Below are 15,358 nucleotides of genomic sequence, written 5' to 3'. Positions count from 1 at the left end.
CAATGAATGCTTGAAACTCCTACCAAGATAACTTAACGTTCAGTCTGACTCGGACTTCTGCTGTGACCAACCCCACTGACATTCTGCTCCATCTTCTGTGTGGCTAAATACATACAGAGGATACAACTTTGAGCAATTTAGTCACTGCTTTCTCATTCTTGAAAAAAATGCCCATTTCTTTCTCTGTTTTATTTAGTTACAGTTATTTTCATTTATTTTATTTTTTTGTCACAGTCAGACAGAGTAAAAGTTTCAGATTAAATAGCGGAATAATCAACTAATAACTCCATGAATATCTACAGCAGCACTCTTATTTTCCAACTTCTGAATTGCTCCATCAAATTCCTGCATAATGTTCTGCATGAGCAACAGGAAACATCCAGACACTGTGGCATCATCCTCATCACTGCTGTTGGTAGCATCAGCACCATTTCTACACATAACCACCCAGATAATGTGCAGTCCTCCTTTCCCAGTGACATAAAATAACATTTCAGAGCAGGCCAACCAACACTCCAAAATCCACCGAATTGCAATAGATAACCAATACGATTGTAAATGCCTCAGTATCTCTTTGTATTGTACTTTCAGAGATTCTGCTTTTTTGGCTGAGCATGAGAATTTGCAGTAGATTTTTAGGACAATGGATTCTATATTGTAACCTGCAGTGCGGATTCTGTTTGCATTTCTCAGGGTGTTGTGGATTTTGCCGTTGCCCTTTACGATGTCTGGACTGACTTCAGTTTTTGGAATTATGCTTGTCAAAATCTACAGATACATTGTCAGCATCATATGCATTAATCTGGCTCACACACAGGCCACTTGCTTCTGTGATGTTTGTTTGTTTCCTCTGCTGGTTTCCTGTGTGTGTTAATACCATAGAAGGACCAAAAGTTGAGAGATGGCAACTTGTCATGTTAACCTAGCTGATGGGGCCACTACTTTGCATTTTACATAAAATGGGGACAGCTGCACATGGGGACAAAGACCTTACTTTCTGTAGAAGTGTCCCATGGTCTCATCAGACTCTTTGCCCATAATAACCACCGCATGTTTGGAGAAAAAAGGGTGGGGCTTGCAAGCCGATTAACACCATTATAAGGAAGGAAAATGAAGTGGATATGTTTAACCAACATCTCAAGACATCAGCCAGGAAGTTAAAGTTTGTATTGCAAATGGGTCTTCCCAATGGACAATGACCCCCAAGCATGTTTCCGAAGTTGTAGTAAAATAGCTAATAGACAACAACTCAAGGTACTGTAACCCAGATAACAAAATATATCTGGCCCATACTTGGGCCACATGCTTGTTTGCTTTTGTCCTGAATACAACCCAAGTCCCACGGCCCAAAACTGGCCCACATACAGCATGATAGTCAGATGCTACTTAAATACCTGGACAAATTCTAGCACACACAGAAAATCTTCTGGCTGTAAGCCATACTGGGGGGCCAGTTCCCAGATGTGGAAATATATGGGCCAGACTTGGGCCAAAGAGCCTGTTTGGCCAGAAGTTTCATTTTGCTCTCTGGGACTGGTGTGGCCATCACAAAGCCCTGAGTTCAATCCAAATGAAAATTTGTACGCAGAACTTTGGTTCTGTCAGGAGCAATGGACCAAGATTCCAGCAACTTACTGCGAGAAGCTTGAGGAAGATGTTTGACCCGAATTAAAACATTTAAAGACAATGCTACCAAATACTAACAAAGTGCATATAAACTTCTGACACACTGGGGAAGTGATGAAAGACAGAAAGAAATAATTCTCTCTCCTATTATTATGACATTTCACTAAAATGAAGTAGTCATCCTAACTTACCAAAGACATATGTTTTCTGGGGTTAAATATCAAGAATTGTGCAAAAGTAAGTTTAAGTGCATTGGCTGAGGTGTTTGTGAACTTCTGACTTCAACTGTATGAAAACTAAACTGAGGCTGCAGGTGTGCAGGTTGCTTGCTTCCTCACAATCATTTGACAACTTTACCCATCACCAGATGGAGACACCCAGACACACCTACTTTCAATGAACTGAATTGCAGACACACGCTGATATTACATTTTCAGGGGCTATATTAGCAGGTGGTACACTCGTTGGGGCAGTCAGTAAATTTTGGTAAGATGGATTGACATGTCTCGGGAGCAGTGCCATGGCTGCTGATAAAGGTGGATGTCATTCTGGTGGCTGGAGGCGCTGTGGTTGCTGGTACTGAAGCTCCTGATGCTGAGACACTGGTCCTGTGGGGTATCCACAGCAGATCTGCAAATCGGCACTTACTGTCTTGTATGTGTTCAGGGGGCCAAGAAAGCCCACCTCCAGCTTGTCACCACTATGTTGCTGGCTCTTTGTTTCCATCTGTGATTTTTTTCTCTCACTTTGGGATTTCAGCTTCTGCCATGTCTTGTCAGTGACACTGTGACATTTTGAGGGACAATGTTCCTGACATCCTGTGGGACTGTCTGTTCTTTTACACTTCCACAAAGTTTTCGGGTCCATAAATCTACATGTCCTTACTATAAACCTCTTGTGACTGATGCCAGGGCATGGATGTCTGCAACAACTAAAGTTCCTTTATTGATACTGAAATATGAAAAGAGATGTCAAAATGTATATGAGCATATCTCTAGTACAAGCACAAAGTGATTTAGACTAAAAGCTGGTTTATTTCTGTGAATATACATTTCAGAAACCCAGTATCCAAAATCAGAATGAAAGTGCTGGACTTATAATTGTAGACTTCCCTCTGAACTAGATTTTACTGTTACAGTATATGAGAGTCTTGGTAGAGTTACATGCCTGTAGATGTAAGGATGTTAAAATCCCAGCAGGTCTGAGACAGTAGGGAATTCATCCCAAAATAGACAAAGCAAAATTGAGATTTCTGATAAGTGCTTGAAAAATAACAAGTAACCTGCTGCAAACATTAATCTTATAATGTATTTACCTTGACAGTTCTCATATTCACCAGTCATCATACAGACAAGACTAGTATTTGACATCCCTGAACCCTATTTAAAACAGTATTGATGTGACTTTAGTGACTGTCCATTTTGACTACTGAAGGTCCTTTACACCTATGGTCCACCAAGACACATGTCGTCTCTTGTTGTGGGTGATTGGACCTCTTCTCTAGACTGAGTGAATACAGACTGTGTGTGTGATATTTCCCTTAACCTCCCATATTAGTTTTGTTGCAACTGTTAGCTCTGCCTAGCTTCAACCTGAGCAGGGGCCAGTCAGCCAGAGTAGACAACTAAGGTCCCATCTTCAGGTGTCTTGTCAAACACTTTGTTCAACCAAAAGTCAAAAACCCAGTGATATTCTGTTTACAATAATATATAACAAATCAATTCAGCATTTACAACATTTCAGCACTTGCTCACTTGTCAAGTTGGCATTTGAGACTTTGGAGGTGGGGACAGTGGCTGAGGTCCCCACTCCTTTAATTGGTCACTTTCATCTAAGTATATACTTAGATGCCTTGTTGGCCGCTGGATCATATGTCAAGTTTGCTGCCATTTTGGATTGGGCAAGACTGGCTGCTGTTTTTCCAGATTAAAAGCGCTATAAAATTTAAATGTCTCAACTGATTTCAAAGAGTCATTTTTATATTCAAGAATTTAGATCTTTGTAGAGTAGAAAGAAATTTTGTCCTGAGACTGTACGGGTCCATCTTATCGGGGTCATTGTTTTTGGTGAATGGTGAACTGAATATACAGTATCTGTTTGCAGCAAATTAACGTGCACCAGAAGGTGGCGGTCATGCATGAAAAGGCTGTTTGCCAACTGCTTTAAGTTTTTTTAGATGCAGAGCCTGGTCTTTTTTTCCCCATTATCACTTTCTATAAATTGTTTGCTTTGCAGAACTGAAATCATAGCTCGTCTTTAAGCTAGCTACCGTACTGAATATAGTGGTGGAACTTGTACCAGCCTGTAATCCATTTTGTGTTTTCAAACTGCTGCATAATTTTGTTCATGCATGTTGAATAGAATTTCCATTGAATTTACAGTATACCTTTACTGCACTTCTTTTTTTCAATGTGTGCATAACAAAAATGTATGTGGAGCTGAATTATATCTGGAATAATGTTGCCCCAACTCTGGGCTTCCACAGTTAGAGGTAGAGATGCAACTGCGTCAGCATGTGTCCCACCATGGCCGCTCTCCCTTTTACGCAGACATCAATCTGGCTCTGTGAATACCTGCATACCAGGTAGGCAGAAGAATAGTGGCTCCCATCCTGTGTTTGTACCTTTTAAACAGAAGAGTGAGGTGTATAAAAGGGGTTATTGTTTAAGTGGTAAAACATATACTCACATTGTTTTGGTTACTAAAAGAAATCTGTACTTCTATAGTAGTTTACAGTAATTCATTTAGTTTGGAGCAGCTTAAATGAATTTGTATCATTCAGGATATTTTTCTACCTGTCTCCTCTCTGTGGTGAATATTCTCTAGCCTCGGACACCGGACCAACCAGGTTAACAAAGGCAGTGGCAGCATTACTTTATCTTAAAAAAAATGTAATAATTAGACTTATTACATTATTATTGCGACTTGGCTGCCCTGGAGTATATACTACCCAGAAATCACCATAAAACGCTGTCTGGAATCTGAATTACTTTATACTGATATTGCCCAAAGCTGTGCACAAGGGGTGCAAATTTACTTTCATTTCTTGTGAAGGAGGTAGAGATACCACAGGTCTCTTTTTCCACCACGCTAGTCAGTAAAATACACCTTGTTGCGTTTGAACTATTCAAAGTTTTAAAACTTTTATTTAATTTCAATTTTAATTTAAATATTTGGTGCAAGGCAAATCACTTGCTGATGCTATTCAAAATACGTAAATACAATGCTAACAAGTACAAGTCCATCACGTCGATTTATCTGAAGTATCCAGAGAGGTGAAACATTTTTTAACAGCAGATTCCTTTAAATGGATTTTGGCGTGACGTTCCCTCCATACACAGCTGGGCGAATCGGGTACCCCACTCAAGGCTGCCCGGATCCTTACGGAGGGGAGGGGGGCAGGGTCTGCCCCTAAAGTGTGCCGATAAAATGCAGTGATAGTTATAATTTACTAGGATGTTTTCACGTAACGCTAATGTTGATCAATGCACATCAGAAGCTTGGTGGGCAGCGCGTCGGCAGGAAGTACCGACGGATCTGAGGTCAGCTTGAAAATTAACGGTACCCGTTAGGTAAGAGTCTAAGCACGGACTGTTTGCTAGCGTAGCCAGCTAGTCATGCTTATTAGCTACTCGTTATATTACATGTAGCCAGTCTCCTGGTATCTCTGCTGACACATTAATGTCGTGTGTTGAAGGACAGAGCGTTCTACATCTCCCACCAGCAGCCTGAAAGGGACGTCGACTGTTTGCGGTGGTTATTAAGGTAGCTAACGTTATTGCGGCTAATAGGCTATCATTACTGTGACCATAGCCAAACATAGTTAATGAGCTAGCTGCTAGCTGCAGTAACATACTATACTTTATTTTAATGTTGTCCTTGATACACTACAGCGTACACTTCATTTTTTCTTCAGGACAGAAATCCCGTCACATAACTAACTCCACTTATAGTTCAATGAAATGATCTATTCTAGCCCGACGTTGACCCCATTAACCTAACCTTAGTGGTTAACACCATCCCCCCCTAACTTTAATTCCACTAGTGTAACACAGGGCCTCACCACTTCAGCCTTTGTTATAAATTGATGTCAGTGTGTCTATGTTCAACAATGTAAGAAATTGTAACGGGTACACTCCATATTTTTATGACAATTGAAACATCATGTGGAATGAAACTGGCTCCAAGCTCAAATGAAAGCTACTGAATATGGATAGGTGCAGTCTAAGTCCTGGCTTAAGGCTAAAACCAGAACCATGAACTTGGCCTGACCTCTTCCACCACCATGGAAATGTCAGGCATTCCTGCCACATTTGCACTGATGATGTCCTGAACCAGTTCATTGAGGAGGCTTGTACCTCTGCCAACATGCATTTCGGTGGAGTACAGCAGATGAAAAAACATACAAACGTTGGTGTAGCTTGGTGAACTACATAAATGGAAGAATTCCTGAATTGATACAAGGGGTTGACGGATATGTTTTTTTTTTTTTCAGGGCTGGTTGTGATGCCAATTAGTAGTAGTCAAGGAGACAGATAACTGATATTAGGGACTGATATACCACCAAAAAGTTACTGCCACGTGATGTCCAGGTTTTTTTTTTTTTTTGTTTGTTTTTTTGTCCACCCCATCTAAATAACAGAGAAACCTATGTGTATCATGCAATACTATATATTCCAAAGTGATCATACAGGTGAATCAACACCTCTCTAGAACAATTTTAACGAAAATTGAAACACACCACGTGCATGAAGGATGATTTATTGCAGGACTGTTTAATAAGACTCCATTCGTTTTAACTAGATGTACCTAATTAAGCAATTTAAACAAATTACCAATTTGAAATTATCAGTTGTATCTGCAAAGTGCTTGACTGGAATTTATTGATTGCCCTTGGTGCTGTTCTCACCTGGGTATGGCAGCCTCATTTAATTTATTATTTATTATTAAATGCTCTCATTTATTTATTTATTTTTTATTATCACTGTCTTAACATATTTACCCCTTGCCTTTCCCCTTTTAAAAATGTAACACAGTAAGTTTTACTCAGTACATTTTAAATGATACTGGTAGCGGTAGTGTGTTTTGCTGCTCTATCTCAGCCCCGTTAATGTTGCTATTTTCTTCATTATGATGGCTGATTATTATAGGGCAGGGCAATTAACCAAAAAAGTGTCAAACTGTTCACGTTTTTGCCACCAATACTCATTATCTATGAGTGAGATTGACTGATCAATAATAACGAAAAGAGAAAAAAAGCACCATGAGACTGAACTGCAGGAACAGCAATCAGTATAATTGTTCTCTTTTGTCCAAGTTTGATGTCAGCAAATTACAGTAGGCTAATGCTCTCGTCTGTCTAACCTAACCAGGCGCTGCGTCTTTGAGTCTTTCTTATCTGCTTCTTCCAGGTCTGTTCTGTGACTTTGTGCCTGACAAAAGTTTGAGTGAAATACAACTATTTATCATGTTTGATAACCGCCAACAGGCAATGGTGTTTATAAACTGCAGCTTGGAAAAGATTAACACATCACACGCGAGCACGTGTCCATATGCACGTGGACCAAATGAATCTCATGCTTCCCAGCAGCAGCAGCCTCTGTGGGGACCAGTCCAGACAATATGTGGCTCACATCATTTCAGAAGAAGCCAGTGATGATCTAGTCTCTCAATAAAGGTTTAGTTACAACTCTGGACTAATGTAACATGGATTGATATTGACTATTGATTAAATATTGAATTTCCAGTGTTGATTAGTTGGGTAATATGGATGCACATCTCTTATTATAACTTATTATATTATAACCATCGTGTATTCAGCTAAGGTATTTTATAATAAGCAGTTCATATTTTGACATTTCTAAAAGCAAATCTGGGTGAGTCAGTTTGAACAGGCCTAATGCAGCTGATAAAATGAAAACCAGAAAATTTATAATGAATCGTCCAAGGGCATTGATGAAGAGTCGGAACAATTAGCAGAATTGATAAGTGAGCTCACATGTGATATTGATGTAGTATTTAAACATGAGCTTAAGCTGGAAAAGTATTTGATGTACCAGAGGATCTGCTGTCTTTGTAAGGACAGTCAGTTGGGAGAAGACTGTAAACATAATGACATATAGAGAAAGGTATTTACCAAAGTGTTATTTAACCACCTATTTGAAGAATGTACGTCCTTTGTTTAAGTAACGTTTGTTGTACTTCAGCCACTATTCTGTTATTAATGTATATTTTGTTCATGCTCCATATGATGTGTCTTGAATCACATAAATAAATGAATTGAAAACATTTAAAAACTGTCCTTAAACATGTCTGTAGTAAACAAGGGCCTCATCTCTGCTGTAGTATCACCTAATAGTTCTGGGTATGATGAGTCAAGCTAATTCAAAACCAGTGTATGACCAACAAACTTAGTATTAAACTTATCGAATATTGGAACTTGAAGTTGGAACTAGAAATCTACAATGTTACACTCCCTTGGAAAACTTTACCGAATCTGACATGCATAAAAGAAAGAGACCTGACTTAAATAGACCCAAGGATAGTTTAATCATATCAAAACTGCAGCTGACCCAAACAGAGCAAATACACAGACTCAGGCAATATTATGATCAGCGCTTCCTGCAATGTTGTATATTTAAGGGCAGATAAAGCCCCACCAATCATCAAGTGGTCGAAAAGAACACAAACACATTTTTGTGCTGAGTGACCTGAACATATAAACGAATTTCTGAACCACAGTGTAGACAATGCTCTGTCCATTTCAGACTGAATTGAAGAACAAACCAAGAGCAATCAGCTGGTTTGGCTTTTAATCATTAACCCATGTTTGTATAATTTGGTTAACTCTATGATGAACTATGAGCGAGGCGGTCACTGGATGCTTGGAGAGATCGCTCCTGTTTCTGCCCTTCAATGCAAAAGACTTTCAAATGTTTAGTTCCCACTGTCACTAAGAGCAGGGTGTGTGTGTGTGTGCGTGCGTGTGTGCGTGCGTGCATGCGCGTTGCATGGTGCTCCAGCATGTGAGTCAGAGCAACCTCCACCCCTCACACACAGGCTCAGAGAGAGATGCAGATGAACTTCTATGTTATGTAGCAATAACAAACAGGAAATCTATTTTTCTTAATTTCTCAAGTACTGAAAGCAGAACCAGTAATGTCAGAAACACAAACAGTTACAGTAAAATATACATGTAAGCACAGTATAAACCGGTCTTAAAACGTTATCTTTTAACTTAGGGCTGCTTAACAATACAGGGCATAAAGGTGAGGTAATAATGCAGGTGTTGCCCCTTTCATTTCACAGGCTTCAGTGGTTCATTAACAAACAAATCTATATTAACAAATAAATTTGCAATTAATTAAAATACCACAAACTAATTGCCACATGGTGTTCCTGGAGCCCTGAACTCATCCAGCCTTGAACAGGATTCTGCTTGACCCAGTAAGACTGAATATAATTTGGTCCCAGATCAGGACATGGTGACTCAGAACTGAGTGGACCTGTGACAGGGTGGACAAGACTCCACCCTGCCTCCCAGGTTGGATCACTTCAGATAAATTCTCTCCTCAGGAAGGTAGCACTGGAGATGAATTTGATACTTCTGTTGACTGGTGCAGAATCTCTGACATTCAGCCCCTGTGGGTGATTGTATTAAGTAATAACATGCTGTGTAGAGTGCAGGTCTAACCAGTTTATTTGCTGTTTAAACAGGCTCCTGTGCGGGATGTGCCATGCATTCTAGCTGGAGATGAGAATGAAACCTAGTCGCAACCTCCTCCTGGGCCTGTGCTCCATGTTGGCCCTGGGATTTCTCTACTACTCATCAGGGAGAATCAGCTTACAAGGCTGGGGCCACAAATCATGTGAGTCTTCCTCTGATAAGTGAGCATAATGTAATGTACAGCATGATTTCATTGATCTGTGGTAACTGCAGAGACAGTGACAGAGTTTATCTCCTCTTTGTCAGCGGCTGAAAAGCTCAGAGAAAACAAGTTAAAATCCAAATGCTTTAAACTGTTGTTGGTCAGCAGCAGTAACTGTGCAGACAACAGACAGGAGGAGCAGAGCAGCAGAGTGAGTTCAGGACCATAGCTCCCAGTACAGCTCCCAGTGAGTCCAGTTTTACAAAGGAAGTGGTAGGCAGAAGAAAAGACTGGAATCTAGTTTGAGTTTATTTAGCAGGAGCTTTGTGTAGCTTTGTTTCCAGCTTGTTTCTTCAGAAATCCTAATGTGCTGATTAAGTAATCAAAGTCTATGTGATCAGCTCCGACCTACAAAATGTTATTGATCCAATGAGTGAGAAAAATTCTAAAATTAAAATATGTCTGCTGTTGATGTTGTTTACTGTTCAGTCTGAATTGGAACCTCACACTCTCTATAGCTGCTAACTTGTAGTTTTAGAGAGTGGCAAGTGAAACAGAATCAAAATCGCAGTAAATGACAGCAGCCTTACTTTGAGACTGTAGCTGCTTTGTTGTTGTAGTTGTGGACATTCTGAGACAGGTTTTTCTCACAAATTGCAGTCATGAACTCAATATTTAATTCATACCTCAGCTGTGTAAATAATAATTAGATTATCACATTACACAATTATACAAATGTCATTCATGTGCAGGTGTTTCTATGTCCTCACAGTACAGCACTTGTCAATTCTTTGTACTGAATAATAAACAGACAACAATAGTGGATTATGAAAGAGTAACATGTATTTGTCATGTTCAGTATTTAAGGGGACTTACTGTAAGTAGGAAGATCAAACCAAAGTATGTCATGTTTCGCACCTGTTTCGACAATGAAAGTATTATGTATGTGTCTGAATCACATGTACAGCTCATGTTATGTGATTTCAGCTGGGTTCTTGAGAAGCTGTTTATTTATTTCCTGAGAATCGGTAACTCAAACTGACCATTCACTGTTACATTCACACTTTAGAGCTAACTTGACTCCACAACTCCACACACTGGCCACAAAACACCATGCTGTAAGCTTCCAATCAGGCTGTGCCACTATGTTAATGTGACCATGTTTCCATTTACTCCATGTTGTCCTGTACTGTACTGACTGAAGCCAAAGTTTCTTTTGTTTATCAGCTCTTTCTTACCTGCACTGGCCCTCACCTGCATTTCTACCTGTCCATGGTGTCGTCTCTCAGTTAGACAGGATATGCACGTTTACTTACAACTACTAGTGGAACAATTCTGATTCAACTTGAAATGAACCTAGAAAGCAAACTCTGACTTGTGTCCTTAGGCCTGTAACGTTAGCATCTTTGTTGTATGTTGATTTTAAATGTTATAAACCACATGTTGAGAAACAGCTGAAGTCTAATTTTTTGCTACATCATTTTTAGCTGTCCTTACTGGTGATTCTACATTAAATCTTAACAAATGAGTGTGAGGACAGACTCAAATATTGAGTCTGAGAAAATATGAAAACATACAAATCAGTTAAAGCAAATGTGTTTCTTTAGTGATGCATCTGTTTAGGGAAAGGATTTCTACCTGCAGAAACTATCCATGTCACGTTTTTTTTACCAGATGGGGGAGCCAGTCTATTTACTTAGAGACAGGATGTTCCATTTGTGCATTTAGTTGTCCCAGGTCTTTACACTGCCTCCTCACTCCTGTAAAATAAAAGTAGTAAAGTGGTGGACTTTCTTCATCTGGACACGTTGCTGATGACGTGAAGTGGTTAATTTCTTGATTATTTCATCTTTCATAAAGTGTCCAATTAAGAATTATTGAAACCAATTTGCAGTGCTTATGTTGTTTGTGGAAACTGGCTTGGTACCCACTACCCACCCAATTCTTTATGTTGTGCACAATGTTTATTCTATTGCCAACATGGTAAATATATGGAGAAAATGTATTCACCTTTAAATATTAAACATTTTTAAATAGATGATAATGTGAATAAATACAGACAAAATATATAGTCTAACAATACAATTATGCAGAAATACATTTTTAAAACCATTCTTTTTTATGTTTGTCTTTTTTCCAAAGTCTGTTTTTATTTTGCACTGTTTTCCTCAGTTTGATTTCATATTGCCACTTTTCATCACAAAGTCTACATCTTTTAGTCAGGACAGATGGCGCAGAGAAGGGTGGTTTTTGGCTCACTCAAACCAAAGACACAATTCTTATTGAACACTTTGGGTGGCCATACAATAAACAGCAAGGTTTGATTAAGTATTATGTTGAATTCATGCAGTGCCAGAGTCAGAATCAAAATCAAAATTTAGTTTATTGCCAAGTAGGTTTTCAACATATGAGGAATTAGCTTCTGTGTTTTGGTGCATATCAATAAACACAATAAGAATGGAAAAAAAAAAATAGAGATAAAACAAGCAAATACTACAGGTCATATCACTTCAATTGAAATAGAACAACAAAGTAAAATATTTCCAATAAAAATGTGAAAGAGTGTACTGTATGCTGTTGACATTTTCCCAAACTGATTGTTTAACCCCTTCAGAAGATCCTTATGTAGGAAATTAAAGTAACATAGCTACACCTTGATTCAGGCCAGAGTGGGTGTAGAATTCAGCAATGACGCATTGGGTTTTTATTTCCAAACCCATCAGCCAAAGTCAAAATTGACTGCCAACTATTTCATCCTGCTTTAATTTAGGTTGCATTTGGAAAGTATTCATACTCCCTTCAATCAATGTGGTAAGCTCACTTGATTGGGCATGGTTTTGAAAGGCACACACCTGTCAGGCTTCACAGCTGACAATGCATATTAGAGCGAAAACCTATTGCATTGAAGGTTCCTAAGAGAACAGTGGCCTCCATGATTTTTAAATGGAAGAGGTGCTGAACAACCAGGACTCTTCCCTGGCTGGCTGCCCAGCCAAACTGAGCAGTCAGGGAGAAGGGCTTTGTTTGTCGTTGTGTGGCTCACTCAGATGCTTGGTGGGCCACCCTGCTCAGGTCCTCCTTGACTGTGAACTTGGTTGGTTTCAGGTCATTCAGGTTAATACATAGAAGCAAGAACTAAGTAAAATACTTCAGGGATCAATTAATTGTCATACTCTCAACAAACATTTGTTCATTATGCATTATGCAACATTTGCTTATGTTCTTGGCAGTGTTGAATTTTCAACTCAGTGTTTGTAAATGAATTATTCCTAAATGGCAGTTACAGCTTGCTTAAGGTATGGTTGGGGTTGGCCTTCCCCCAAGCCCTTACATCCTCACATTACGCCACATCACATAAAGCTCAAACTACCCCACTGCACTGGCCCTGAACACAGGCATGTAGAACCTTTAAGTATGAACAGAATTACTTTTGGAGACAGGATTGAGTTTAAAAAAGTGTCAGTTCAGAAACATCTCACTTTCTTTGCAATGAAAGGACTTCAGTGCCATAAAGATAAACTATTCCAATTCTAAATGTATGAGCATATCATTTATTGTCATCATACTTACCACCTTTTGTTTTTTCTAGTGTATGACAAGCAAGGGTTCCTTCTGAAGCTGGATGGCAGTCTGTGAGTACACATTTCACTGTTTATACAAGTTCCACTTCTCAGTCAAAATCGAGGAGCCTTTGTGGCATGTTTTTAGGCATGGTGTCAATGATGGCATAACATCAATGTATGACTTCATTCCTCTATGTCTACAGGCCTTTAGAGCTGATCTACAAGTATGGCAACCTCAGTGAGGGTGTCTGTAAGCCTGGTTTTGCAGCTGCCAAGATGACTGCCATTTATCCAAAGTAAGAATACATTCCATGTGCTTCTACACATTTGAAGTGAGCCTGTAGCATTTTATACATCAAACAATTGTCAGATACACAGCAATCTGCGTAACTTTGTCGTTACCATTGCAGACTATTGCAATACAGTGTGCCAGTGAGCTGCATGCACACAGTTTTTTAGAACTGGAGTCAGATCCATGTAACTGGTGTTATTGCACTGTGTTTTGCCACGGAATAGGAGACTACTGCTGTGCAATCACTGTGTTTACATTAATTCATTCATACATAGACAGTGATACAGGAATGGACTTTTCACTTTTGCCCCATCACACCCCAACAAATATACTCATCTGCATTTCTTTTTACAGTGCCCAGGTAACCCAGGTTATTTTCTGCTACAATTTACTGTTGTTCCTTAAATGCCTCACATGCAGGCTTTTGGTAAACGCTTACTTAGTGGCTAGGCACAGATAAGACTCTAGTCCTCAGTCATTTGCTGCAGTGCATGCAACTCAGACAGGTGTGTGGCCAAAAATGATTTAGCTTGAAAAGAGAGAAATAAGTCATGTAAGATTTATGGGCTCTGCAGTGAGCAGCCTCTGGTTTTTGGTGGCTACACTATGCTGTGGCTGCATCATCAATCCACACTCTGAAACCAACCAGCAACCAGCCACCAGAGCAGACGGGAGAGAACAAAAAAGATTTAAAAAGACAACACAACAACTAGATTTATGTTCAAAATAAATAAAATTGTGTTTATTCATACTAGACCTGCATCCATCCATTTTCTGCTGAGGTCGGGTCGCAGTGGCAGCAGGTCAAGCAAAGTAGTCCAGACGTCCCTCTCTCCAGCAACATTTTCCAGCTCCACCTGGGGGATCCTGAGGCTTTGCTTGGCCAAATTAGATATATAATCTCTCCAGCATGTTCTGTTCATGTTCTACCAATTGGATTTGCCTTGAAGGCGCCCAGGAGGTGTTCTAACCAGATGCTTGAACCACCACAACTGGCTCCTTTTGATGTGAAGGAGCAGCAGCTTGACTTCGAGCTCCCTCCAGATGTCAGAGCTCCTTACCTTATCTCTAAGGCTGAGTCCAGCATCAGCAGCATTGTAGAGGACACTTATTTCAGCTGCTTGTATCTGCAGTCTAATTCTGCGGCCTGTGGTCAAATGAAGATTACCTGGTGAATTGAGAGCTTGCGCGTGCACGCTGAAGGTCCCCGTCTGGTGAGGCCAACAGAATCACATCATCTGCACCATCTGCACAGTAAATGGCTGTTGCTCTTTCGAAGTGAATTGACATGAACGAGCATTATTGGCAACTTCGCACATTGGTCGTTACATTTACAGACTTTTCTGACCACTTTAACAATGTCATTAAAAGAAGGCACCTAGCAACAAATCAAGCAACTTTTTAGACCAACCCCGCAGAGCCCCCCAAGCAAAAGGCACACTGATCTCTGTGTCTACACTGCTCAGGAAGTGGCAGAGAGGTGGAGTAGCAGTTTGCTGTTCAGACAGAGGAATATATTCTGTTGTTCCTAACTTTCTCTCTGAGTGGGCATTTTTCATGTGAATCCAGCTGGAATCACAGCACAGCTTGTTGTCTTTGACTGAGGAGACTGTGTGTGGTGATTCTATCAGATGGTGTGGTTATAAAATCAGGATTCTAGCAGCAGAGCAGCGGTGACTGTGAAGTGACCTACTAACATCTAGTCTGAAAGTCCCGCATTTCAGTCACTATTTAATTGAGATGCACCAATTGTGAAATTCTGGGCTGATACCGATGGTTTTCTTGTGTTTTATTTGTGCCAAAGAAACGAAGAAATCAATATAAGAAATAACTGAACTGTTTTAAAGTCTTTCAGCCCTTCACACTATCTTTGAATAATCACAAATTAAATTCAATCATACTAACTTATGAAATGACCTTTAATACAATTGTTGTTAAAAAAAAAAGTTTTAGAAAACTTTTTAGTCTTTTAGAGGCTACAACTACTTATTCAATGAGAATAATTTTTT

The 15,358-nt window shown here is 39.6% G+C and overlaps 1 protein-coding gene across 6 annotated transcripts in view; it reads left to right on the top strand.

The window, feature by feature from the left end:
• The first annotated feature begins 4,098 nt into the window (after nt 1-4,098).
• Nucleotides 4,099-15,358, top strand: part of st3gal3a (ST3 beta-galactoside alpha-2,3-sialyltransferase 3a) — a 48,463-nt gene continuing 37,203 nt past the window's right edge. The window contains exons 1-5 of one of the 6 annotated variants that reach the window (XM_071486779.1): nt 4,103-5,168; nt 5,324-5,391; nt 9,343-9,494; nt 13,084-13,126; nt 13,261-13,353. In XM_071486779.1, coding sequence (XP_071342880.1) covers nt 9,380-9,494; nt 13,084-13,126; nt 13,261-13,353 — 251 coding nt within the window. In that variant the 5' untranslated portion in view covers nt 4,103-5,168; nt 5,324-5,391; nt 9,343-9,379. Of the gene's footprint in view, nt 5,199-5,323; nt 5,392-9,342; nt 9,495-9,598; nt 9,706-13,083; nt 13,127-13,260; nt 13,354-15,358 lie in introns of those variants that run through there. The other 5 variants (XM_071486778.1, XM_071486777.1, XM_071486781.1 and 2 more) reach the window with 5 other exon arrangements.

Source organism: Trachinotus anak, unplaced genomic scaffold, assembly GCF_046630095.1.
Source record: "Trachinotus anak isolate AG129_WGS33_773 ecotype Australia unplaced genomic scaffold, CSIRO_AGI_Tana_v1 ptg000010l, whole genome shotgun sequence".
Lineage (NCBI taxonomy): Eukaryota > Metazoa > Chordata > Actinopteri > Carangiformes > Carangidae > Trachinotus > Trachinotus anak.
This window is presented reverse-complemented; position numbering and strand designations above follow the sequence as displayed.